Genomic DNA, 27502 nt, shown 5'->3' with positions numbered 1-27502 from the left:
CTGGAGGGATTTAAGGTCAAGGAAGGCAAGATGCATGGGTAATGTGCAGTGAATATTTTTCTTGCTGCCTTTGTTAGTGGCACAAGTAGAGGTGTTTGTAGTTGGCGATCTTTCGCAGGAATTAACCTCACGTATAGGTTTTGGTCCTTGTGGGAAGTTGTGGGTTACCCTGGTGAACACCACAGTTGCCTGAGGTACCAGCTCCTCAAGAAAATTTCTGTAGCCTACTTTCCCCTCTCTCTCCCTACCCACCACCCAGCTAAGCAAAACTCTGTCTGCCATCAGTGTAGTTGTTTGTTAACTTGAACAGAAGAGACTCAAGGGAACATTAAGTGCAAAGAATGATGTGCTGAATGTTTTAAATTTCCTCCACAGGAACTGCTTGGTCTCCACAGCAGGCATGGCAAGCAGTCACTCCCTGAGGACAGCACTAGTACCTAATACCTAGCACTAGTCGGGCAGCCTTTGCCAAAGCAGTCTTACATTGCGCAGTTTGGTTAGGAGTCACTGGGAAGAGACATCCCTTATCTTCCATATGTGGTCAGCGGGCAGTAGAAGGACTGCGCTTCTTGAAGGGTGGAGACGCATCTTGTGACTAATTCAAGTGCTGGGTGCTGCCCTGTTCTATGTTTTCAGCTTGGCAAGATGTTGTCACATAGGCTGTTAGGTTGTGTGTAGGCTGTTACCAAAACAATGGCGTGCAATTTCCTAGGCAGGTCCCTGGGGAAATATCTTTGCTGCTTAATAGCAGGAAAACTATTCAACCTGACAGGAAATACACAAATAGGTCCTTAACTGTGATGTGGTGACTGCCAAGATTTATATAAGTGCATTTTGTGTGTCTTTTGAAAAGAGGATGTTCCAGCAGCACTTAGAGCTGGTATGAGGCACTTGAGATGTGCTATTTTCTGTCTTGAACTTTCAGTGAAGCATGGAAAAGACTGAGTTCACATGGATGATTTTAACCAGCAGCAACTGAAGTGGTTATATTAAGATGCTGTTATATGCTGTTGACCAGCAAATTGTTTCACTGCTAGGGTAGCTTTAAAGTACTGTTTCAAGGTTAATTTTAAACACATATTCAACTATGCTGGTATTCTTTAAAATGTGCTGTTGTACCCTAAAATACATCTTCCTAAAGTTGTGAACTTATCTCTAATTTTGATAGTTGCTTAAATTTTCCTCATTCTGCTGAGACTTTATGTTAATGGTGTTGATATGTGTGATCAAAAAGGATGAATAGCACAACTGTAAATTGGAAAAATAGCTTCCACTGTGTGAACCAGCCCAGTGGAGGTCGATATGTGCAATAACCATTTCTAGTGCCTTACAATATCAGTACTGATCTAGAGTAACTCAGTGTCTTAACAGAGCTTTGAAACAGTTGTAGAAATAGATAATCCTCCACCTAGATATGGGAAAAGTGCAATGCAATTTCTCTTACATTATCTTCTAGACATGCCAGGGTAGTCATCTGCCAATAGGGTGAAGGTAAGGCTCTGCTCTCTTGTGTGGAAATGACAGTACAGATTAATACTTTTTGTACAGTAACTCCTTGGTTATTCTTTAGTCATGGGAAAACACCAGATCTGGGACTGAACGTGAACTCATCACATTAAGTCAGTGTAGCTGGGGAGGAGCAGCCTCCTGGGTTGCCATTTGGGGCTGTGATTGAAACCAATCGATACCGATTGGAGCAACATCATGGAGTGATACCATAGTCAGTGGTGTTGATACAACTGCATTAGCATGTTCTGCGTAGCTCCTAAGAGCTCTAGAACTGTACAATTCTAGAATTCTTGAAGGCGTTTGGCAAGTTGAACCGTTATTGTAAACTTTACTTTTCTCAGTTCGAGCCTATAAGGTTAATCATGCCTATATCATCACTGATTTTGATTTTTTTTTTTTTAGTCCATGGGGAAAAAAAGCTTGGTCTCTGAATTGTTTTATGCTCTTATTTATATTCAGAAATTTGTGACTTCTCTAGAAAGTGAGTCTGTTTATAACAAAAAGTGAGTTTGGATGTTAGCTATTTGTTTTGTAACTTGAAATTGCAAACTGCCATCATCAATTTTTATGAGGAAAAGCATTAGAATTTAACTTTCTAGTGATCTTTTGGTAGATAAAGTATGATTGTTATGGATAGCTTAGCACTGATTATAGTGCTTCCAACATGCTTGGAAGTGCTATCACTTTGCTTTTTAAAGAACATCATCAGTAAATTTGAGTATAATCTGGATTTGTCTTTAAATAGATGTAGAGTTTCATAAACAGGAAGCTGTGTTTCAGCTTCAGAAACAGTTTTGGCACAAAGGCAATAATAGAAAATATAGTCAAGGCTCTGGACGCTCTTAAAATTCCCACTGTCTGCCCTACTTTTTCTTCCATAATATCCTTTAGGCAGCATTTCAGTGCCGTGGTAAAGTCAGTGACATTTGTTAGTCATGTAACATCAGCTCATACTAGTGTGATTAAATAAATAGCTTCTGAGTTCAAACTAAAAGCCATTCTGTCCTCTCTATCCAAGATAGCTGCAGACACTGCACAAGAAAAAATGTTGCATATTAATGTGCTAGTCTTGTGGTCAAAAATATATTTTCCAAGTCTCTTTTGTATAGTTGTTTCCAATGAAAGATTGTGGTTCCTCGCAAATTACTAAGTCTTCCATGCACTCTTACTCTGAAGGACATTGAGTAGTTGAGAAAAAAATAGAAATATCAAATTCTTGAATCTAACAGTCTGAGCTAATGTATGTACTGACAGTTCACTAATGAACTAGTGAAGAAAGAATTCCTGCGTTGAATTAGGGGCAGCACAATTGATGAAGTTCAGTGATTCAGTTAAAAGTTCCAAATTAGTTCTGGGTTGGTTTGGTTTGGGTTTTTTTGCCTTTCCTCCAACAGAGTGGACCTCTGTTATTATATGAGCAGAAAGTGGCTTGCAAACTTAAAAGCTTACTTCTATACGCTGTAAGAGTCCTGTTTGAATTTGTTTGAAGTTCTTCTTTCAAGAATCCTTCCTACGCTTATTGGAGCCAAGTTTTATATGTAGATATAGAACTAATTTACGATGCAAAACAATTAAGTTTTTGAACTTCTCTTACTTGGATTTGTAAGTAACAGTGTCTCTTCCAGTTGCTTGATGTTTATCCCTAGCGTACTTATAATTCTGGCCAACTCTTTTGGAAGGAAACATGTTGAAGATGACCTTGTATCTGACCTTCCAGAACGTAGGAGACTGCTGTGCATGCATGAGAGCAGAAGAGAAAACTTCTCAGCTAGACTGTTAGTATCTGTGTGAAATGTGGCGTGTAGAGAGGTTATTGTCAATGATTTCATCTACATGAAATCAGATCAGGTTTGAGCTGGAAGAAAATGTACCACGAAAAAATGTAGCAGTGTGTTTTGTGGTAAGACTTAAAACAGTTGAGCAGTCTGGTGAAATGCCTTTTGTGTCTAGGTAGTGTTTACCTTGCCTCAACAAGGAGTGATGTAAATGGTTTCTGGAGGCTTCTTCCAACCCTATGTTACTGATGTTGATCATGGTAGGGTGGACTATGGTATGTAGGAAGGAACATGTTCAAGTGTTGCAGCTCAAATGGTTCTTCCTTTCTAGCTGTTTCAGACATTTCACCCCTGATCGCATGTGAGAGCTGGGATCTTCAGAAAGGCTGAAAAAGGAAAAAGGCTGTATAATTCTGGTCTTATGTGAGGGTTTTCTACACAAGTGTGGAGATGTAATGGGCTTCTTCCTGTAACACTACACCCCCCCCCCCCAAGTGTATCCAAGAAGAATGTGGAGTTACCAAGGGATCGGGATTTGCACTGAGGAGGCAATTAATTGCATCTGGGAAGGGTTTAGAGATAGTATGAACTAATCATGGTGCGATTTGCTGTCCCAGTTGACTCTGAGTCCTGATTGTGTAGACAGAGGCTGCAGAAGGGCAAAACCAGGCCATATCCTGTACTTACAATGAAGCAGTAGAGGGCACCAGACTTTAAGGAGCAACTTCTTGTACAGGAGTTAGTAATGGAGAGAACAGGCAGAGGAAATAGGAACAGAGAGGAGTGAGGGACATCAGTCTTCAACGTCACTCTGTGCTTGTTTTTTTGGTAAGTTGTGTGTTTAATGGATGACAAGGCACAGCTGCAACTCTAAGAAAAAACAGAACTGCTTCAGGTGTTTCTTTGCCTACTCAGAGATATACCTGAACTAGAAACTTAGTTAAAGTAAAGCCCTTACGTAAAATAATTGCTAGCTTCCAATATGTCTTTTTTTTCTCCTTGTAAAGGCAGAGAATTTGAAGATTTAAGGTTGCCTGTGGTATATATGATGAACTTAAGTAGCAAAATCCAAATACCTAACATGAGGATAATAGACTGAGATATAGTTCAGTCTTTAGTTCAGTCCTCATTGACCAAGGCATCAGCACACTGTAACAAATCCTCATGCAATCATTGTCCATCTTATTGTTATGTTTGTCATTAAAAATGGACGACAGTGGGGGTTTTTAAGGCGGATGAAGTTGTTTCCTTAATGTATATAGCCAATCCCTCTCATATCAAAACACCTATGCTTTTGGCTTTGTATTACAGTAAACTAGTTCTGCCATCTTCCGATTTGTTTTGTTTTTCCTCAGTCAGTGGTGTACAGCACTGTATGTGTAACTAACGTATTAGGCTTTGTCCTAATTCAGAATAAGCTAAAATCCCAAAAAAAGTCAAGAATCAATATTGGCCTTGATTATTTAGAAAATAACTTGGATAACTCTGATGCACTGGCAGTCTAGCTGATGCATGTTAGAGTTGTTTTCTGTAAATTGCATTACATTTCAAATTTGTTTGTTTAGTTTGCAGTCATCTCTGGGTGCATGGTAGGCTTATCGATATTTTTATCCTTGCAGATGATGTGTGACTCATATTCATGCTTGATATGTACTAGCTAGATAAAAACTTACTGATGAAGTGTATTGTGAATGCAGTAGTAGGACAAAATCACTTTGTATACTAGGTGTTCAAAACTCAACCAGTGTTTCTGTAAGGTAGGCCTGTAGTACATAAGAAGTGTTACGGGCACCATGCTGACATTGCAGGGTATTAGTCAGGCTTGCGTGTGTACTGTGCACTTAACAGGCAGACATCTGTCTCATATATTAATTGCACACTTAAAGGAGTCCCAGACTTAAATATTAAGTCCTTTGCAAAACGTGATTTGTAAAGATTATCCCTTTCAATTTTCTAATCTACTAGAAAATTTGGACATCGCTGCTTTGAGATGTTTTTTTTACATTCCTTCCTGCCATCATCACTGACTTTACCAATCCACCACTACTCAGCTTGACAAAATATGTGGCCATTTGTCTCACCCAATACTATAGCTTTGTCAAGAACTGAAAAAGAAACAGTTCCTGGTGAAATGATAAAGAAATATGTAACATTAAAACAGCATAGGACACAGTTCAATAGTGTCTTGATCACTGGTCTTTCCTTCAAAACTTGCCCTTTAAAAAATGCACAGGCTGGCTGATCAGGCAATTGCAGCAGTGATTTTGCTTTTCTCGTCTTTTTGCTTTTATTTTGGAAGTCACTAGCAATTTGGAAGGTAATGCATTTTCTCAGATGTAGTTTGGTATCTTTACAAACATCATCATCTAGCTCCTTGTGAAACTTCAGTATAAGGTTAAGGGAGGTTTTAACACACATAATCTTCAGAAATGTGAGCAAGGCTAAATCAGCATGAAGATTCAGCATAGTAACAGATTTTACCAGACTACTGACAAATGAAAATGTGTGTCATTAACATGCTTCCTGTAGGGGAAAAAGCAGTGTTCCAGGTGATAAGTCATGCCTTGGACAATGTCCTAGAACAGTTGTACAAGCCCAGTGCTGTTTTCAGTAGGACAGGTGATATTGTAGGGGAATAGAGACACATCATAGTTAATGGCGTGATGAAGGCATGGGTTTGGTTGAGAAGTATTGAGGCTTTAATGGAATGTTACTTTTAATAAGCATGCACCCTCAGGGAACCCAGTTCAAAGGCTGTCATGTGGGTAAAAGTCTATTGGGGTAGGGACTGGAAAGATGTACTGAGGCTTATCTAGGAGCCTCAATGCAGTGTCACATTTGTACGTGCCTTGCATTCCTGGCTGCCCCTGGTGTCTCCCAACTACAGGGAGAGTGTTCTCTTCCATATGAAAAGATGGCAGCGGCATGCTTATAACCAACAGAAAAAGTCCAGACCATTACACTGTTGGGCAGAGGGTTTGCTACACACCATGGGTTATCGATTTCAAAGTCTGAAACAGTATGAAGTATGTGTTAGATTAACTGGCAAGGAGTAGGCTGGCATCTCTCTTCAGAACCTCTTACAGGAGTAAAGGACTCGTTGCGGTTGCTGAGCCTGTTGTGGAAATTGTGCAAAAGCTTGTTTAGAAAGGTATACAGTTGGAAAACTGCCCTTGCTTGCTATCTCTTGGTTTCTGCATTTGCGGGTTTCCTCTTCCACCCATGTTTCTGTATAAAGTATGCCATAATGAAATGGTGTTCTTGGTTCATGCTTCGTTTGTTGTGCAATGAGCGAGAAGCTAATAGAGCTGCATGCCTTTTATTATTGTGTTTCAGTTTCTAGGTAGAATCAGAGAATCATTAAAGTTAGAAAAGACCTCCAAGATTGAGTCCAACCTATGACAGAACGCTACCATGTCAACTAAACCATAGCACTAAGCGCCAAATCCCATAGTTTCTTGAACACTTCCAGGGATAGTGACTCCACCACTTCCCTGGGCAGCCCATTCCAATGCTTAGCCACCCTTTCAGGGAAGAAATTCTTCCTGATGTCCAACCTGAACTCCCCACCGGCACAGCTTGAAACCCTTTCTTCTTGTCCTGTTGCTAGTTGTCTGGGAGAAAAGGCCAGCCCCCACCTTGCTACAATCTCCTTTCAGGTAGCAGTAGAGGGCACCAGACATAAAGGAGCAACAGTAGAGAGCAGTAAGGTTTCCCCTGAGCCTCCTTTTCTCCACGCTGAACAGCCCCATCTTCCTCAGCTGCTCCTCATATGACATACTCCCTAGACCCTTCACCAGCTTCGTTGTCCTTCTCTGGACTTGCTCCAGTACTTCAATGTCTTTCTTGTAGTGAGAGGCCCGGAACGGGACACAGTACATGAGGTGCAGTCTCACCAGTGTCAAGTACAAAGGGACAGTCCCTTCCCTAGTCCCGCTGGCCACACTATTTTTGATACAAGCCAGGATGCCATTGGTCTTCTTGGCCACCTGGGCACACTGGTGGCTCATGTTCAGCCAACTGTCAACCAGCACCCCTGGGTCTTTTTCCACTGGGCAGCTTACCAGCCACTCTTCCTCCACAACGTAGCACTGCTTGGGGTTGTTGAATCTCATACTGTTGCCTGTCCAGATCCCTTTGGGAATGCCAAAAGGCCAACTGGATGTGGCACCATTCACCACCACTCTCTGGGCTCAGCTGTCCAGCCAGTTTTTAACCCAGTGGTGAGTACACCTGTCCAAGCCATGGGCTGCCAGCTTCTTCAGGAGAATGCTGTGGGAGACAGTATCCAAGGGTTTACTGATGTCCAGGTAGACATCATCCACAGCCTTTCCCTCATCCACTAGGCAGGTCACCTGGTCATAAGAGGAAATGAGGTTGATCAAGCAGGACCTGCCTTTCCTAAACCCATGCTAGCTGGGCCTGATCCCCTGGTTTTCCTGCATGTGCTGTGTGATTGCACTCAAAATGATCTGTTCCATAACCTTTCCTGGCACCGAGGTCAGGCTGACAGACCTGTAGTTCTCTGGATCCTCCTTACAGCCCTTCTTGTACATGGGCATCACATTGTCCAATCTCCAGTCATCTGGGACCTCCCTGGTTAACCAGGACTGACGATAAATGTTGGAGAGTGGCTTGGGAAACTCTCCTGCCAGCTCCCTCAGTACCCTTGGGTGGATCCCATCTAGTGTGGTAGACTTGTGTCTAAGTGGCACAGCAACACACTAACTGCTTCTCCCTGGATTGCAGGGGGTCTGTTCTGCTCCCTGTCCCTGTCTGCTAGCTCAGAGGGCGAGTTGCCCTGAGGATATCCAGTCTTTCTATTAAAGACTGAGGCAAAGAAGGCATTAAGTATCTCAGCCTTTTCCTCATCCTTGGTAACAATGGTCCCCCATGCGTCCAATAAAAGATGAAGATTTTCCTTGTTCCTTCTTTTGTTGTCAATGTATTTATAAACCCACTTTTTATTATCTTTAACAGCAGTGGTCAGATTGAGTTCTAGCTGAGATTTTACCTTTCTAACTTTCTCTCTACGTGCCCTAACGATATCCTTGTACTCTTCCTGGGTTGCCTGCCCCTTCTTCCAGAGGTCATAAACTCTTCTTTTTCCCCTGAGTTCCAGCAAAAGACAGGAACTACTAGGTAACAGTTTTAGACTGTAGGACTATTGTGGTCCATAAAGATTTGGTTTCTTACCTAATAGCATTGTAACAGATGGGGAAGCATTTGACATGCTAATAGGTTTTGTTTCAGGAGAGACTTGTTCCTACCAGCATGAAACCCTGTGTGGCCAGTGCTGCAAGATATGTGTGTGTTAAGCATATGATTAAAACATTAAACAGGCATAGAGCTCTTTGAAGTATGTAAATACTTCTGAGATTTCCCTTTCCTTTTCATTATTGTGCGTATAAAGAGAATATCCTGTTCTGTGGCTAGAAGTGGAGAGTGAAAAGGGATGGATTTAAAATGCTGCACTGAGGCTAGAAGTCAGTGCTGTAATAACCTTAAGTCAGTAGATGAGTTGACATGAGAGGATAGACACAAACCTCAGAAACAATACTTTAAACTGAATACCTGGAATAATGTGTGATAACTCTGCACTCCCCCTCCAGGATGTACAGCATTTAAAAAATATGTGCTGAAAAACCTTTGTACCCCTGCAGAAAAAGGCAGAGGGATTTCTGCTGTATGTCTTAGTCCTGCTGAGTCAGTTTAAGCATCTAGGTCAGGTTTCACCTGCCTGCAGTTAAATTTTATTCAGTACTTGCAACCTTCTTAAAAGCCTCTGTGGTGTTTGGTTGGTTTGTTCAGAACAACTTGAAAAGGATTTGATGACAGCTGAAATAACCTGCTGTTCCAGGACAAAGGCTAGTGCCAGACCTTAAAGAAGGGAAGCTCAATGGGTGACAGTAAGAGTAAAGCAAAGAGATAGCTGCTGTACTTCTTTAGGAAGCCTTCAGTTGTCATCTTGAGCTTCAGATCATGTTGATGTGGGGGGGAGATGCAAGATGAGAAGTGCTGTTTCTCTTCACCCAGCTGCTTTGAGACAAGACCAACTAAATAAGTTGCTGGAAAAACTCCTGACATGCAACATCTTAAGCATTTCAGTTGGGCAGATTATCCAGGTGCAACTCTGAAAAATGAAGTCTCTTTGTGAACTAGAACTGACTTGTGACTCGCATGCTTGAACTGTGAGCAGAGCAAACTGGGGCTGTCTGCACCAGCTTATGTAGGGAGGCCTGAGGCAGAGCTTAGAAACAAAACACCACTTCTTCAGGAGTCTATATTTGTACAGTCACCAGCCTGGACTCTGAGAGGCACAGCAGGAAGGTGTGTATTTGCCACTTGCGAAGATGGATGCAGGCAAAAATTAGTTGACCAAGCTGTGGAGCTGCTTGGAGGGTTGGAAGACTTCCATCCAAATCCAACCTTGTCAGGCTCTCTGCAGACACCGTTAATTTAGTTTTGTGACTGCTTTCCCTGTGTATTTTCCTGACCTGCATTTATAGCCCAGAGCAGGAGTTTTGAAAGAATTTAGGATGGTAATACACAGCCAGCTGAATTTCCAGGTCCTCTCAATGATAATTTATGTACCTTTGCAGATTAAACCCAACAGCTTCCTTATTTGTATGGATGTTCTTAAGTTGCCCTCTCCTAATTGCCATAACTTAGGCAATTTGTCACAAAGGCAAACTTTAAAATGACAGCCGTGAGATCAAATGGTTGATTAGTCTTTCTTTTGCATTGCTTGAATATCTCACATGCATTGCAGCGGGGGGAAGGCAGTGGGGGAGGATGGCAGGAGAGTTGTAGAGGTTTTTTGAGGGTTCAGAACTAGCTGTGTAAAGATTAACATACAGGGTGAAGTTACGCACTCGCTTATGGGCTGGTTCAGATGTGAGACTGAGATTTGGTGACTCCTGAAGGAGAAACTTCAGAATCATACCCACAGGTCATGCAGTACTGCATCAATAGGACTAGCTCAATTAGAGGAGGAGGAAACAATAAAGCATCTAGACCAGAGGTCAGCAGTGTAGGTCTGTGTTCTTCAGGCTTTAATAAGCAGGTGGACCTTCAAGTTTACTTTAGTGCTTATTGGTGTATTGGAGAAATTTGATCCAGCTCAAAACTCTGCTGAACATAATTAGCTATAAATGTCTACAGGACAGATGTTTTGTAATGCTTTTTGGTTCAGTATGTGATGTGGGATGTATTAGCAGCATTTCCTTACCTTTATTGCAATATTTTAGTTGTAAGTTGGCTGATTTCATAAATATAAGTGTGTATATATATATATATATGTACTTTGCAGGGATATAGTCTTGGACAAGTGTTCTCTCCTACTATATTTAACAGATATTCTGTTCTGTAGCCCTCTCTAGTTTTTATCCTCTATTTTCATTGTTAATTTGGTCTTTCTCCTTAGTTCTCAAACTCTTGGAAAGCTGAGTGACAAGAAATCCAAGGGTGGGATGTTTTTGTTTGTGGGGTGGTTGTTTGGTTTGTTTTTTTTTGGGGGGGGGGTGTTTATTTTGGTTTGGTTTTTGTTTTGTTCCGTTTTTTTTCTTTCATTGGGGGAATATGTTCAGTTACCAGTTATAATTGGTTTTAAACCAGAATTTTTGAAAAAGGGAAAAGTCAATATATAGATGCAACTAGATGCTTCCTCTTTCATGTTTGGGAAATGAAACTATCCTGGTTGCTGTTTTAAGTCTGACCTCAGTCCTAGTTATACTAACTGGTCAGCCTCACAGAACATGAAACCACCCTGAAGGTCAAAGTAATGGATTTTTTTCTATGATTCACTGTAAGGTTTGTGTAAATTCTTTTGTTTAATATTTCAAATGTGCTCTGTTACTTAACACTGTAAAGTGTAACTGTTTACTGTGATTTAGTGAATTTTTGTCCTGACATCAAAACTATGTGTCATTGCTTTTTTCAGATGTTTTAAATTAATGGATTTTATTCCTATAATACTAGAGCTATAAAAATAGGGATGTTTGCTGCTAGGTAATTGTGTAAAAGATTTCTGTAATGCAAAAGAAATACCTTAAAAACAAAATAAAAGACCCCCCCAGAAAAACCCAAACATATCCCAGATTTTATTTAAATAAGGCCTTTTTTGTTTTGCTCAAATTGCCAGATTCCTTAGGATCAATGAGACCTCTTAGTTTAAGTGAGGAACATACTAAACACATAGATTACATTCTGGGTAGAATTAATGTATTCATATAAAGTAAGAGACCAGTTTCCAAGGACAGCTTTTCTTCAGTATATTACATTCTAGCAGAGAACACTTTGCAATTGGAGTGGGTGCACACACATGTAGAAAGGAGGCTGCAGCTTTTGGATCTGGTGATGCTGGACAGGAATGACAGTTGCAGCACCTAATCAGTCACGTGAGCTTCGTCAGGCAGGCTTTCAATGTAGCTTATGGACAAAGGCTTCCCTCAAGCACTCATTGTTGTCCCAGTTAGGATTCTGCTCTGGGTTGTTGTCTGGAGGAGCCTGTTCCTCTACGAAGGGACCAGGGGTATCAGTTGTAGACTCTCTTCTTTTCCCAAAAGCTTTGTTTGTTTGTTTGTTTGTTTGGGGGTTTTTTGTTGTTTTTTTTTTTTAAACTTTGCTGAAATCACTGTGTGCACTCTTCATGGAATTCTACCTTTAAAATCACCAGAAGATCAGACTTAGGCAGGATGGCCCTTGGAGCTATTTCTCTTCGTATTAGCACAGGACCCATGTTACTTGCCTAAAGCAGGTCAAAGATGATATCTGGATTCAGACTTCAGATTGGGCTTCTGCAGCTTGTGTACTAGTCTTTAGTGGTGACCGTGTGAATAATAATTCTTAGGAGCTCTCAGGATAGCAATCCAGCAAAGAATGGTGCAAGGGAGCGGAGAGGGGAAGAAACTACACCTGTGATCTGTAGCTGTGCTGGGAAATCCCATCAGAAAGCCCATGTCTGACTTTCTGGCACATGATATAGAGAGTCAGAAAAAAACTCCATCATCAACACCGTGTCCACCAGGGGCTGTGATAACCACTGTGATAGCAAAACACTCGGCTAATACCTGTAAGCTGTGAGGTGCTCTGTGTGGAGGGTGCATCTCTGATACCTTCCTGGTCCCATGAGTATGCCTGGACTAGCATGGGAGGCAAACTGGCAAGTGAGCAGGTAAACTTTCACTGAAGGCAAGACTCCCCAGATTGGCTTTGAGGCCGGCAGCACTGTGGTGATTTGGAAATCTTGCATCTGTACACACATGGGCTATTGGCATTCTTAGTGATGCTTCCCAGCCCAAAACAATGCTGTTGGGGTTATTGCAGTTTTTGATGGATAGGTCTCTGCTCTGGGGCATCTGTGGGATCATCACTGTCTCTGAAAGCATTCTGGAATCATGACAGGGCCAAAGAGTGGTGTAGAAGTTCTCCTGAGTTCCAGATTGTGTGCTGCTCTGATGCCCGTTCTGCTGAGTGTTGTGCCGAATACTTGCTCACGTCTTTGAAAGCAGAGACTGATGCCTTCTGTAGACCAAGACCTACGTGGTCATTTTTTCTGAACTCAGTCCAGTAACTGGGTAATTAAATTGCTGTGTAACAAAACAGCTAACAGCCTGGTGTATTAATCTGCCTGTTTTTACATGGAGCCTAGACCTATTAAGAGTTCTGTGCTTAAAAGTAACAAGTCTTAGCTTTTACAGAGAAGAGTTAACACTCAGACCTGGTAGCTAAAAGGCTTGGCCTCCTTAACCTGCCAACAACATCTTGTTAGTCAGTTTTCCCGTATTACTCTGGTAGCTCTTTATTGTTTTTGAACTACAAGGCTTCCTCCGGATCTGAGTTCTTCCAGAGATTGCTAAGAGAGTATTGCTAGCTGTGTGAATAAGGAGGGCACTCAGTAGAAGTGCGGCAATGTCAAACGTGTCCACAGGTGTACTCTGAACACTCGCTGCAAACATTAGCAGAAGGACAGGTGCATAATCACCTTGTTGAATATATAATTGAAATAAGTATGTACTGTTGAACTGTTTGGCTTTCAGCTCCTGCAGGCAATTCGGCCTCTCTTTGAGCCTTTGTGTCGGAAAGGAAGGGCCAGTGTGTTCTTGCAGAGTGTTTGGCTGCATTGCAACAAACCTGGTTACTGATGCCCAGGCGTACTTTGATTGATGCAGAGATGAAATGACTTTTGGGAGTGGCTTTTGGGGTGACGTCCCACATACAGTGATGTCAGCAAAAGATTTTAAAAAATTCAGGTGTGGCATAATCTGCCAATTAAACTGATTAGTGCTCTGGCTGAGTCCTGAGAAGGAGCTCTGACTACAGCCGTGCTTGTTGAAGGCTTTTATTTAGCGCCTTTGGCTCACTTGTATGAGACTTTTTACCTAGTACCTTCACTGCAGCACGCTGTAGATTGCAGCAGGATACCGTACCAGGGCTATGTGCTAGCTCTCTTGACATCAGGGGAAATCAGCTACCAGCTCACAAATGTCCCTGACCACTCGGAAGCTGTGACAGTGGAAGAGGTCCTGCGACTCCCGGGGATCGGGATGGAGTGCATTGCTGCTCTGTTGGCCGAAGTGAAAGCTAGCCAGGAAGCGATGCAGGCTGGACAGAAGGAATTAAAGCACGATGTGGAAACATCTCAGAAGGAAATCAGAACAGTGTTAGCATTGCAAAGGAGCCAGCAACAGGTGAAGGAAGATCTCAAAGCAGAGATGAAGTCCAGTCACTTGGATATAAGAACTGTGCTTGAGGAAATTCAGCGAGTAAGAGAAGAAATGGAAGCTCGGTTAAATACTCAGGCTGATCTGGTCTTACTGATCAAAGAAGTGAGCACTAATTTAACGTGTGTAGACAAGGCTTTCCAGAAAATGGAGGAGAGGCAGAAAGTTTTTACCAGCCTGCACCTTCCCACAAGAGAAAATGTTGAGCAAGGATTTTTCTTTGAAAAATGCTTACACCAGACGCACATCGGTTTTGAAAATCCTGTGGAAGCTAACAGTTTGGATGAGGAATGTGAAAAGAAGGTGCTTGGGGGTAAGACAATTACGACTGCAAGTGTGGAAAGAGAAGTGAGGTTGTTTCCACTTGTGCTTGTCCAGAAGCTTGTTTAGGCTATTAGGAATGCTTTTAAGAAATGTAATTTTTTTAGAAATTGAATGTCTTGCTTAAAATGATTTCTAGTTAGCGTAGACATTTAGTACATAGACCTTCCTCATACATGATAAGCAAAGGAAGGCTTTGATTTGGTTCTGCAAACCAAAAAAGCACATGATAGATTTTTCATCTGGTAATCCAGCAACAGTGCACAAGATAGGGAGGCTCAGGAAACCACAGCGGTACCTGAGGTAGCCAGCCAGACAAATACTATGTCAAGTACAGGACAGAGCCCCAGCACTTAAATGTAACTTTATGGAACACACCCTGTGTACTGAAAGTTGAGTATTTCTTGCCATTATATGGCTATTAACCACAGAAGCTGTGTCTGGGAAACAGTTTACTTTATGGAAAAGCTTGGAATGGGTTTAATTTAACTCCCCAGTGAGTTAGACTTGGCTGCTGTGCCATCCATGTAGTGACTGTAGAGGGAGTGAGAGGATTTGTGGACCTTTTCCAAGGTCTAGATCAAATCTATGAATGGTTCAGTGATCAAACGGCTTAGTCTTTGCAAAATCACTTTTAAATTTTTTCTTCTTTCCTGGTATGAAGAAGGGTAGGACCTTAGATGGCAATTCTGTTCGGTTACTGTGCTATATGCAGTACTTGCGAATCTGATTTATAGTCTTCAGAAATGGAGCTTTTCAACTAGATTGGATACAGTGGTTTTGAGCTTGTTGGAGAGGTATCCAGAACCTAATTTATGAATGGAATTTGTTCTGTTTTACAAGTCTGACTGTATAAAGGTGGCAGGTAAAGAGGCCAAAGTGAGAGGGACTTGGGCTGGTAACCAATACTGTCGTTGATGTGGTGGTATCAATAATCAGACTCATGATGCTTTTGTTTTGATGAAAGCATGGCTTTTGTTCTGACACCACAGCATGCTTTCTACTATACAAATCTGGAAACGATCTGTCATTGCCCAGAGGTATGTAGGCCATAAATAAGCATTGGAGTGTCGGTAGTGTTAATCTGTAAAGGCAGTTCATGCTAAAGGGGGTTTATGCTTTTCAGCATTTGAAGTGGCTGTGTGTAGCACACATCTATGATAAAACTGCCAGCAGGAATGTCACTGAATTTCACTTCATGCATGTTTTTTTGTTCAGCTTTTTTTTAGTATAGTATCAAGGGCTGGCTTGCTTGGATGCTTGAATGAGCTTCTAGGAAAATACTTGTTGGTCTGGGCAGCACAATAAAAGCAGTGGTATGAAACTGATATAATGATAAAGGCTGGCTGAACTCTGGATCCAGGGGATATCTGGAGTCTTTTGTCATTTGTGGTTAGCTGGTGTATCACTGTATTTAAATGAAATATTTTCGTTAGGTAACTGTGTGATGTAATTTTTTACCAGAGTAAAAATTACCTGCAAACATTTGTTCAGGTTTAATGCAGCTCTGTCAGGGTCCTAAAAGTTGATGTAAAACTCATTTAAAATATTTAATTAAATTTTGACATTCACTAAATTCAGTGTATCAGTGAATTTACCCAATACTCTTAAATCAAGATGAATGCTCTGGTTCTCTATCATAAGTGGAGCATTCAGGAGGGGAGGTGGAATATATGAGAGAGTAGGAGTACGTAAGCCGGTAGGGAAGGGAAGAGCTGACTGTATGTGTTTATTCTCTAGTCCCTGCTCCTTTTTTTTTCCCCCTCTCTCCTTGATTGTTGTCTCGTGATTTTTCAAGGAGCTTCAGAAGGTAACCAGTATTTTCCTACATGTAATACTGTCCATAAGATTGCTGAAAATTTGATCCGGTTGTTCTCAAATGTGAACTGTCATTCATGTAAAGATGTCTACTCAAAGAACATTGTTATATCTGAACTGTGAGAAAAGAAGTGGTCACATTAGTTAAAATGGTGGTAAAAAGAAGATATCTAGAACTGGCAGCCAAGCTTTAGCATTTGTTGTACAAATTTGTATTTTGATTTAGGTTATGTTGATGCACCTTTTAACAGCTCTGCTATTAAACTGCAAGATGATATGTTTCTAATTGAAAATATACCCTTAAACAGTCTGCATCTCTAAGCAGAAGTGTAGGGAAGTCTCCAAGAATACCAAGGGCATTTGAATATGATAATGCAATATGCTGCCAATTCTCTGACTAGCAGAAAATCTTGCCCAGAGAGGATTTATTTGGAGAATTAACAGACTCAGGAGGCACTTTATACCCAGCTCAGTAAGAAAGACACAGAGAACATTAGTATTTTGAACAGGAATCTTGTTTTCAAAGGCTTTGAAAAGAAATGGAGGCTGTGGGAGACTGATGTATTAATGCAATAGTTGATGTGGCAGTCAGACTCACATTAACTGAGAATCAAAGCTTTTGTCATTAACACTGTCTCCAGTTGTGAAATTGAACCTTACACTGCTGGGACTATTCTAAAGTCACTTGACAACCTTCAAACCAGGTGATTGGACTGTAGAAAGGACTGCCTCTAGTTGGTTAGTTTGTCCCATTTTTCTGCATGTTCCTACTTTTTTTTTTCTCCAGATCTCACCTCTCAGGTTTTTTCACTTTATCGTGAAGAAATCTTGTTAAGTTGAAACTGTACAAAGTAATCTGCTTAGATGTCTTCATTAAATTGCCAAGGGATATTTATCTATTGCATCACCCTTTTATTTCAAAAGTGTTTGTTCATTCCCTTTGTGATCAAACGGGGAAGACTGGCCCTATCTACACAGCAGTTCTGTACTCCCTTTCCAGTCTGAAGGGAGCAGAGAAACCTATAACCTACACAGTGTTTACGAGTCAAGTGCTGGATTATGTAATGTGGCTTCCTCTGACATGAGATGATTGTGTACTGTGAAAGAATTGAGGTTGCCACATAACTACGAATATTAAATCAACAATGTATTTTTTGGACTGTGAATATATATTGAAATATATTACATTTTAGAGCCTTTTTAAAGTCTTATCCTTGTGACTGAAATTGCTGGCACTAAGAAATGCTGCAAGACCTCTAGTTAATAAGCTCAGATCTGAACTGCAGAGAGGGGAGTTTTTACAAATAAAATTTTAAAAGGAAAAAAAATAACAAAGTAAATGTAGAAAAAATGATTTTGTATTCAGCAGTGTTTTAAAGTGCAGGAAATATGAAATCTGTGTTGCAAATGAAAGTGGACAATTCTTATGTTAGAAGTAAGTTACTGGATAGGTAGGATGACAGAGATCTTGCATTTTCTAAAAATATTTGTTCAAAGCACAGTGAAAAGAGCATGTTGAAAAGTATACCACAGAGTACATGAAGGTGAAGAAAAAGTGCAAAACAGCGTATCCAAGGTTATGGTGCTAGAAATTAACCTGGCAGATGATAGTGCCTGCTCTGCAGTGCTACTGAAATAACCCTTTCTCCTAGTTAGTATTTCAGAAAGTGTTTGTAAGAATTTATAACTACTTCCTTTTGCACCTGTCCTTTTAAGTTTTGGTGAGATTTCAACATAAAATGCATATTGATTAGTTGTTGTTGTTGTTGTTGTTGTTGTTGTTGTTTTAGTTGACAAGGGCAAGCAGCGGAGTCCCAAGAGCTCGTGCATACAGACTCAAGGCTCCACAGATGCACGTTCACCTGGCACAAAAGCAGCAGAGTTGACACAGTACAAAACAAAATGTGAAACTCAAAGTGGAATCATCCTGCAGCTGAAAAAATTCCTGGCATCCAGTAACCAGAAGTTCGAAGCATTAACTGTTGTCATCCAGCACCTGCAGTCTGAGGTAAAAACTCACAACTCATCAATTTTGGCTTTAATTTTTTGAACTCTTCTCAACAAGGGCTTCAGAAAATATTAATATACCAATACCTAAAATCTGTGCTTCCATTCCAGTCGTTTCTGTTTTCTTCTAGAGGTGATGCTCCTGGCATCAGTTGGATAGAAAAAAATGAAAATCCTGACATTGGACTTTATGGCCTCTTTGCAGCTTCATATGGTTTTTAGAAGAGAAGTTTGTAGTCAGAGTCCTTCAGGATTGAGTAGCTTTCCAAGTATGTACTTCAGGTTCTGCCCTTGTAGGAAAGATTAGTTTCAACATGTTATCTGCATGACCTTGCTTTGTTATCTGACATTGGATGGAAGAGTATATAAGGGGTAGATACGTTTTTGAGCTACTCAGAATAAATTCTGAGTTGTTACGGTTTTGTTTATTGTTGGTGGTGTCTTAAAATTATCAGTACTTCATTAAAAAAATACAGAAATGCACCTGGAATTACGGAGTGGAATAATCTGATGTGGTTTAATTTTTATTTGTTCTAGTCTGTTTGAAATACTTAATAACGTAATCACTTTGATACTACAATAGAAACTGTTGGTCTGGTTTGAAAACTTTTGAGAAAAGAAAAATCTGAAGTTAAGGAAATGATAACATTATGAATTTACACTGCACAGCTAATGCAGGTTTTAATAGCAGTTTCTCCTGTATTTATAACTAATGTTCCAAGATTGGTGTCAATTTAATTTCAGCTGTTCCAATATGAAGTGATTTTCCAGTCTGGTATGCAAAAGAGCACTGGGTTGTCTTAGTACGCTGCCAGAAACGTAACATTCTCTTCTTGTGGGATAATATCTGCTTGCTTTCATTTAATCTAAAAGTGCTACATTTAACTCCAAGTCTGGTTCAACTCTAAAAGCAGTGGCTCTTAGCCAGTTTTCTGGGATTGGTTTGGCTGGTTTTTTAAAACTCTTGATTGGAAGACCTTTCTCTGATAAGGAACTAGTTTAAGATCTTCAAAGCAATTTGATACATTATTTTTGGATGCCTGTCATCTAACATGATATTGTGAAATTTATATGTGAAATTGTCACTGCTAAACTTCTGTGCAGTCTTCTAATTACTGTATAATAAGCACACTGATTTTTTTGGTAACTTTTATAATTAAATGTCTTGGCCTAGTTTTTTCTCTCAAATATTTTGTATTGCAACATTTTAAAGTTCACAAATACTTTATATGTGTTATGTTTAGTGAGAAGAAGCTTGTCATACAAATTTGCTTCTTCCAGGCTATTTTACAGGTTGCTTAGCCTAAATGTGATTTTTTTTTAGTTTGTTTTTTTTTTTTTTTAAAGAATAATGGAGTTTTTAATTAAAGAAAATGTGGTGTTGAAGATGGAGGGAAGAGAGAACTGCATGGAGGAGACTAGTAAATTTGCTCCTTATTCCTCTTTTGTTAATCTTTTGCAGACGGAAAGAAAAATTATTTCTGTCAAATTGTATAAAATTAAGTATCTTGGACAGTTAAGTCTGAGCACATGAAATTAATATGATATATACCAGTAATTGGTATTGAGATTGCTCTCTCCTTTCCTGAGATAAGACAATACTTGCTGAAGAGTCACTGGTTTATTCTTGTGTACATACTACAGGGATGAGAAGGACTCTTCTGCCGTGGTGGTGTAAGGAATACTCAGAATCTGTTAGTTAGCTGGGGGAAACATCTGAAAGATTTCTATGTTTTAGGGAACACTGTGAAGAGTCGTTTTGGTTTTGTTGGTTGGTTTGGATTTTTTCCTTTAGAGTGAGATGTGGACTCTGGTACAGCTAACTTAATCTCAATTTGCCATATGATTATTTTTCTGAAGTATCTCTTCAGGACCCCTTTGATGTAGCTTTCAAACTCTTTGGATAAACTCAGGGAGAAACCTGAAGTTAGGTTTCAGTTCATGAGGCAGGGTCTCATAGGTTAACTACTGCAGAGCCAACCTAGAAAAAGCTTCAGCTTTTCTGGTTTTCAAAAAAAATAAAAATCATGCTTAGCTGATTACATGAGGAACAAAGCTGTGCTTCCTTTCTTCCCACTAGAACAAGTGGGAAGAAGTGAAGTGACAGAATGCAGTGTAAACCTAAGAAACAGCTCTGGAACCAGAGGAAGGACCTGCTCTTGACTTGTGTGGTGCTGGTCGGTCCCTACAAAAGACCAGTTCAGTTTGCAGAAAGCTAAACCAGCCAAAGAAAGCATTTCTTTGCCAGGTTGTGATGTGGACTGTCCTAATGTGTGGTCAGAGCTGGTGCAAGGGTGAGATGGGGTCAAGGACTGGACTGGCCAAACAGAGAAAGAGCTGGAGTGAGCAATTGGAGTACTTTGAGGCTGGGCAGCTCAGCCCAAGCCTCTTGGCAAAATCTGCTCTGGCCTCTCCTGCTTTCCCTCCAAAGCTGAAGTTCCTGGAAGTTGATTCAGCTGCTAGATGTGTTTGGTTTACTTTTGTGTTTGGTTGTTGTTTTTTTTTTTTTCAAGAGTTCCTAATGCCATTTCTGCACAAAAGTTTCAAGTTGCTTCTTATGAGCTCATTTGAAGTGGAATATAGCTATGAATGAAATCAGGACTTGCTTGCAATGACTTCTCAGAAATGCAGCCAGCCTGTTTGAAGTTGAGAGGGTACTGTCAAATGGTTAAATGGGATTGAGCAATGCTGCTGTGGTGTTTCTAGCCAAGCAGGAATCTCTGGCAAAACACTGCCTGAGCTCAAACCTGTTTGTTGCAAGGGTTACCTTGCAGCTGTCAGTAGTAACACCTGCCTCTGATAAAACCTTCACACCTGAGCTGTCAAGTGTTTCTTTGGGGAGGGGGTGGGTTTCTCTGCTTAACTACCTTCACCAAGACTCTTCTGAAAAAAATCATAAAAACCTGATTTCTGCCTCAGAGGAGCTGTTGTTGCAGTGGGTTAATGCTAGATGGAAACTCCCTTGGCATCCAAAATGCTTGATGGCAATGAACGGTGTGGCTGATGAGAACACCGAGTTTTTCCATTGTTGGACAGCTCTGTGTGTGCTGGCAGCGATAGAAACATGTGTCAAACTGTGGGCTAATCATTAAAAAAGCAAATTTAGTCTTTCTAGACTACTGCTCTTCCCCCGGTCCACTGGCAATTCCTGTGACTTCATGACTATCTTCCTGTTTTTTAAATTCAAACAAGAAAGGAAAAGTGGCAGTACAGAGGAAATGGTGAAATTGGCCATTTACAATAAGTGCATGAAGTGCCAAGAAAGCTGTTTTCTGTTAACCTTTAACTGCACTGAGCTCTGAAACTTGTACCACTGCTTTTGAGTTGATCTTTTAACTTCCCCAAGTATTCATTTTGCTTAATAATTTTGAATTTATTTCTTGCCCCTTCAGTAGCAGATGCGTTCCCCGAGGCTTTAAATATATGGTTAGCATGCCTGTGGTAAGTCAGGCTGGGGATGCCTGCAGCTCTGCCGTCTCTTCCCTTATCCTCGTGTATGCACAGGCTTCTTTGGGAAGCCAGTTCAGGCATCTAGTTTGGGAAGGGGGAAAAGAAACTATTATGGGTCTAGTTTTATAGGTCTGTCCATGTCCAAAGTGTTATGGGTATGTCTCATATGTGGCTCACTGCAGGAAGGAGTGGGAGTGAACACCCACCAGTGCTGGGGTGGGAACGTGTACCTGAGAGGTCTGCAGCTGTGGCTAGGAGCCACATGCTCCCTTGGGAAGTTAAAAAAAAAGAAAGGGTCACCAGCTAATGAGGTTGAGGCTGTGGCAGCTCCTGCCTGAGCCTCTACTTCTTGCTTCCTGAGGGGTGCTCAGCCCCTCTCCCTGCCTCAGGGCTGCCCCCCACAAGGCTGTGTGAGTCCTGCAGCAGGGGTGTTTGAACCTCCAACACTGCTGTGTATAGACTCTTACATCTTCGGGGGTGGAGGGTGTTTGTTTTAGCAGCGTGGTAGTAGTTTGGTTTTAAATACGGTTTTAAATTTGTCTGAGAGATTCAGCCTTCAAGTGAAAAGGTAATGTACAGTTAGAATTACTTGAATGGCTTTGTAACTGTTCAAAGCATGATTTGACAGATAATTCCCTTTTATCCTCTCATTTTAATGTATAAACTGCCACATTCAGAACTACTCAAGCTGTTTAAAAATTTTAGATGGTAAAATGTTTATAATAAACACCCATTTTTATTCTTCTAGTTTAATAAACAATTCTAAGCATTTCAAGAACTTTTAACAGATTCTGCTATAGAAATGAGCTTCAAATTTGTGTTTGTGTCACAGGATACTACAGAGATGAACAGAAAACTAGTTTCGCTGTTCAGCTTCTCTTGGTACGGTTATGGGAAGACTGGTATTTACAGCTGAAACTTGGGAATGTCTGTGATGTAATCTTCAAGAAGTTTCCTTCATAAAGGAAAAGGCATTTTGAGAGGCTATAAAGCCTTGACTACAATATGTGGATAACACCTAATTGTGAGTGTGACACAGGAAACAACATGAGCAATGTGCTAGAAATTGTGTGGCTGAAACAGGCATCAGTATTTCTAGCAGGAAATAGAAATTAACTATTAGTATATGACCTGCTGTAACTGGCATTTCCTGACAAGTGCATGACTGTAAGAGTCGAGATACTAGTTTCCTTGGGAACTTCTTAGCACTTTAAAGAGTTTTATTTCCATTTTGGAATACATGAACACATGTATCAGAAATACTTGTTCTGGCCTTTGTGGTTGTTCAGCAGAAAATGTTTATATTTATCAAATGAAAAATGCATATCCTGCTTAAGGAGCAGAAGTACACATTGCATCACTAAACCCCAAACCGTTTGTAGTAAAAGGAAGAGTTTTTGAACAATTGTATCTTTTGACCTGTAAGTCCAAAATATATCGGCAGACCTGTTGTTTAGATTTGCTATCTTTGAGTTCAGTCTGTACTTTTGATTTTCTAGAACCTAACATCAAACTTGGCCAGTTTTCATTAGAATTTTCATCCCAAGTGTATTTCTGCTCTTTAAATCTGGCTTTCCAAAATATGGACATAACTTTTTCCAAGAGATAATAAGGATATTTAATTCAGATAATTTTTATGTTTCTTTTTATTAAAAAAAGAAAAATCACATAGAAGTCAAAATATAATATCTTTAATTTGAGGAATGCAAGTATTTTCTGTTCAGTGACAGAGAGTATTTGAGTAATAATACAGTAGCTTCCCCCTGCAGAGCAAGTCTAGGCTCTGGCAGCTTCCATCTGACAGGTAGCTGTTGGAAAGCAAGGAAGCTTGAGATGATTCTCAAGGCTCCTATAAGGTGGTGTGAATGAACAAGAATATTTTTGGCAACAGACTGAAGATTTGTGTGCTCTAACATTCAGAAAAACATTTTAATCCATTAATTACTGTGAAACTAGGCTCTGATGGAGACAACTTTTTAGAGGACGCCTCAGTTAAGCAATTTATTTGGTACACCTGGGTGTTCAGAATGGACTACAGCTGGAGAGAATTGGGAGTCCTGTCCTATAGTAACTCATAGCAAAAGGTGTCTTGGGAAAAGACACCTTTGATTGAAACAAACTTGGTGTTTCAGGCCATCAGTGTTGCTTTTGACAAAGCAGCTGATTTTCATGACTACCTTTTTATTTTTTCTAATGATCTTTTGTTCAAGAAGATGCAGAATTAATGACAGTAGCAAACTAGAGGTGCTATTACAAAATATAAGGGAGCAGTTAATGGAAGAAAGAAAATAACATCTTTCCATCTTGTTTCCCTCTTTTGATCTGTACTACTGTTTCAAGTGAAATTCTAAACAGCCGTAAAAATGGAATGACATGAAGAAAATAGTGTAGTATTATGTTCAAGCATTGGTTCTCATAACATTTCTAATAACTTTGTAGTGGTAATTACAGTTTTATAGACATGAGAACTTAAGCTGTGACAGTATAACTTGCCAAAGTTGCATGGTATCTGATGGAGACTGTCCAACTCAGATGAGCTGGACTGAGACAGAAAACTTTAGAAAATACTGAGAAATAAGTAGTTGCTTAGATAAAGTAAACTTACTTTTTAAGAGATCATGAGTTTTACAGGGAAGGAAGGAGTCATTCTATGTGACAAGTGAGAACTAATATTAGAGTTCAGAAGCCCTGTAAAGTAGAAACCAGGCAGTTACAGAGAAGTTAAATAGCCTGTATTACTACATCAGGACCTAACTCTGCAAGGTGAAGGTGGACATCACTTCTAAATGGGAAAACAAAGATCCCTATGAGCCTAATAATTCTATGTAATGCCTGTAAAAGCATGAAGAGCCCACAAGTAAATCCATGTTAAATACATAGTGACTCATGGGAATCCTGTTTGACTGGTTCTGTGCTTTAGTGTTTCACACACTAAACGTCGGGGAAAAAAACATCTGATTCTCCATAAAGGTACCTAGCAAATAAAAGGCGTAAAATATTAGAAATTACAGTGAGTCTCTATCAGCTAATCACATAAGTGTTGTTTCTGAGTCTTAATTCTGTTTGAAGTAGTAAGTCAAGGTGAAAACTGATCGCTTATTTCACTTAGTAAGAAGGCGGTGCATTACACAAATGAGGCCAAGAGTAAATTAGAAGTAGTCCTGTATATTTATTGACTGGAGATGGTTAATGACATTTTCATTTTATCACAGTAATAGTCTGCTGCTCCTTTCAAAAATATACATGGAGCAGAGTGTAAATCCTGTTTATTGTGCTACTTTGTTGGCTCATTTCTTTAGCTTGCTTTTGCACCGAGTGGTGCAGGAGAAATGACTTCTCAAGGGGGATTTAGGTGAGGTAGGAAGGAGGTGAGTTTAAAAGAAACTAATTTCTAAAATTGCTGATTTCTAATTAGAAGATTTATTTAGAGGATTGGGTTTTGCCAGGAAAGAAGGAACCGGGACTGGTAGAAATTCTGTGGTATAAGGACCAAAATCATCAAGGCAAATGTCATACTGCAAAGCGGATATGAATGGCCCTTTTGTTACCCCTTGATAATTACCTCCAGGCTGTAGCTGATGACACATGAGTGACTGGAGTTTATGCAAAGGTATGACTCAATTTCTACATTACAGCCAATGATAATCACCATCTTTTCATGACTGCTGCTGCACAAAGATGGAGTAGATTCTAATTTCTAATGCTTTGTCCCCAAGAGGAGTACCTCCTTGAATGAGGAAGACTCATCCTGTTGACAACTGAGACTGTACCAGTATTAATAATATATAAATTATGATCTTTTTCAACCTAAGCTCATCTCTTGTAAGGTCTAAACATACATGTTACAGAAGTGCTTGCAATTTTATAATTCATGAAAACTAATTTATTATGTTTTTAGATGCTCAGCATTTCTCTTTTAAGTTTAAGAGTAAAGTGCTTGTGGTTTAGTTTGACAGCAAATGGCTTGCAAAAACCAGGCTTTCTTTTCCCAAAATAAAATTAATTTGGCCCTATATATGATAATAAAACACACATAAGTGCTTCCATTCTTTGCACTGATTTGTTTTATGCGCTCTGAACAAATTTTATTTAGTCTGTTCTAATAAAATGCCTTTAAAAAAAATCACAGTGCTTTTATATTTAACACTTAATTTTCTACTCCTGTAAGTTTTGAGTCTTGAAATTACTTGTTTGCAAAGTTTTGTATTGCTGATGAAAATTAGAAGGCTGATCTACAGCTTTCCCAGTTGGAGATGTTTCCACCTGCCAGTTATGCTAGTGATGGGTACAGTTGTTGCCCTTTGCCTGGGCCTTGTGGCTGCCTGTCCATGTGCTGCAGACTGCTTGGGACCAGCATTGTCAGAGCCTTTCTCTGCCTTCTCTGGGCAGGCATCACGTTGCATCCCAGCATTAAGAGATGCGCATTCCAGTGTAGTTACTATAGGTTTGCGTCATGGGAAAAGTCCACAACACAATCTGATTCCCTGAGGTGTTTCACAGACAGAAGTGAGTTGTGTCTCTTCCTTTGCAGTGTACTAGTGCGTTGCAGTTTTTGGTTGCGGCAGTCCACAATGCTTCTTCTGAATCTGTTAATGGGGTGGACTAGGCAACTGTGGCAGGTAGTTTATCACATAGATACCAGTGTGACATAGCTGCTTGAAATTTAAAAAGAAAACAACTCCTTATATTTTGGTATACAAATGTGAACTTTTCAGTGTTTGTTCTTTTGAATTTTTCCTTCTTTAGTACAGCTCCAAAACAGTACATATTTCATTTCCCAAAGGAGTGTGCTTGTTTAAAATGGGAACCGTGATGTGTGGATAATTATTACCAGATGGGCGGTGTTAGCTTATTTGGACACACATACTCGAAATCCGTTTTCTGACATGGTTTGCTCTTTTATATTGAGTAACTGTTTGGAGGACTTGCAGTTCTTAACATGGAGGAAAAACTTGCAAAAGGTAACTAGGACTTTTTGGCCAGGCACAGCCTATCTGTGGCCCTCAAAGCCTTGATTTGCAGGCAGAGCATGGGGCTTCCACACCAGTGCCACTCCACCTGCCCAACAGTATGAGTGTGCAGGGAAACCTGAAATCAATAGTCTGACTAGTTGCACATCCTCTCAAGGAAATAAAGTTGCGTGTTTGCTGTAAAACTGTGTGCTCCTCTGCCAGGGAACTGTGGGATGGTTGAGGAATGCCCACTTATTCCAGCTTGAGAACTGCTCAGAACGTGACATCTTGGAGGTATGTTTTTTCTGTTTTATGTGAAGATTTTTTTATAGGTACATAGCCAGGAAGGCTGGGTGCTTGGTACAAATATCTCTTTTGTTCATTCTGGAATATGAGCTTTTGTAGAGCTTCCTGCTTTTAAAGCAGAATGATGGAAACTGTTCAGACAATGATGTGTCCTCACCCTTGTTTGTATCTAAAATGACCCTAGGCTGGTCTGTTTGAATCTCAAGCTGTAGCAAAAACAGCTGGTTGCCAGGAAAAATGCTCTTAAGCCTGTAATTGGCCTGCATAACTGCCAACAAAACAAACATGAATGACAAATTTCATAATTTATTCCATTCCTGAATTGGTAATTTTTGTCATCTTGAAACTGTCATGTTCTTTAACATCCTACCTTGGACCTCATCTTTTTCAAAAATGTTGTAACAGAGCATATCACACCCTCACAAGTGTCCTTGCTATGGGGCACACATTGCGCTGAACTTGCTTGTCAAATTTTCAAAACGTGAAGGATTTTTAACTGGCTAATCTTTCACATAACAAGAAATGTCCAAGTCTTCTTTATATACTGAGAGCTCTTGTAGCATCCAATAGCAGAGATGCATTGCCTGTGGCAAACCTTTTATTCTCAAGCTCTGTTCTTGTTCCCTCCTATAGCTTCCGT

At 40.2% G+C, this 27502-nt stretch overlaps 1 protein-coding gene across 9 annotated transcripts in view; it reads left to right on the top strand.

Annotated features, from left to right (window-relative positions):
• MTUS1 (microtubule associated scaffold protein 1) overlaps window positions 1-27502 on the top strand; it is a 132995-nt gene that overhangs the window by 82480 nt on the left and 23013 nt on the right. For 8 of the 9 annotated variants that reach the window (XM_032686985.1, XM_032686986.1, XM_032686982.1 and 5 more), the window contains one exon: window positions 17938-18155. In XM_032686985.1, the coding sequence (XP_032542876.1) occupies window positions 17938-18155 (218 nt within the window). Of the gene's footprint in view, window positions 1-13594; window positions 14322-17937; window positions 18156-27502 lie in introns of those variants that run through there. The other variant, XM_032686987.1, reaches the window with a different exon arrangement.

The sequence above is a fragment of the Chiroxiphia lanceolata genome, chromosome 4 (genome assembly GCF_009829145.1).
Source record: "Chiroxiphia lanceolata isolate bChiLan1 chromosome 4, bChiLan1.pri, whole genome shotgun sequence".
Lineage (NCBI taxonomy): Eukaryota > Metazoa > Chordata > Aves > Passeriformes > Pipridae > Chiroxiphia > Chiroxiphia lanceolata.
Note: the sequence above shows the minus strand (reverse complement) of the source record. Positions and strands in the feature narration are given on the sequence as shown.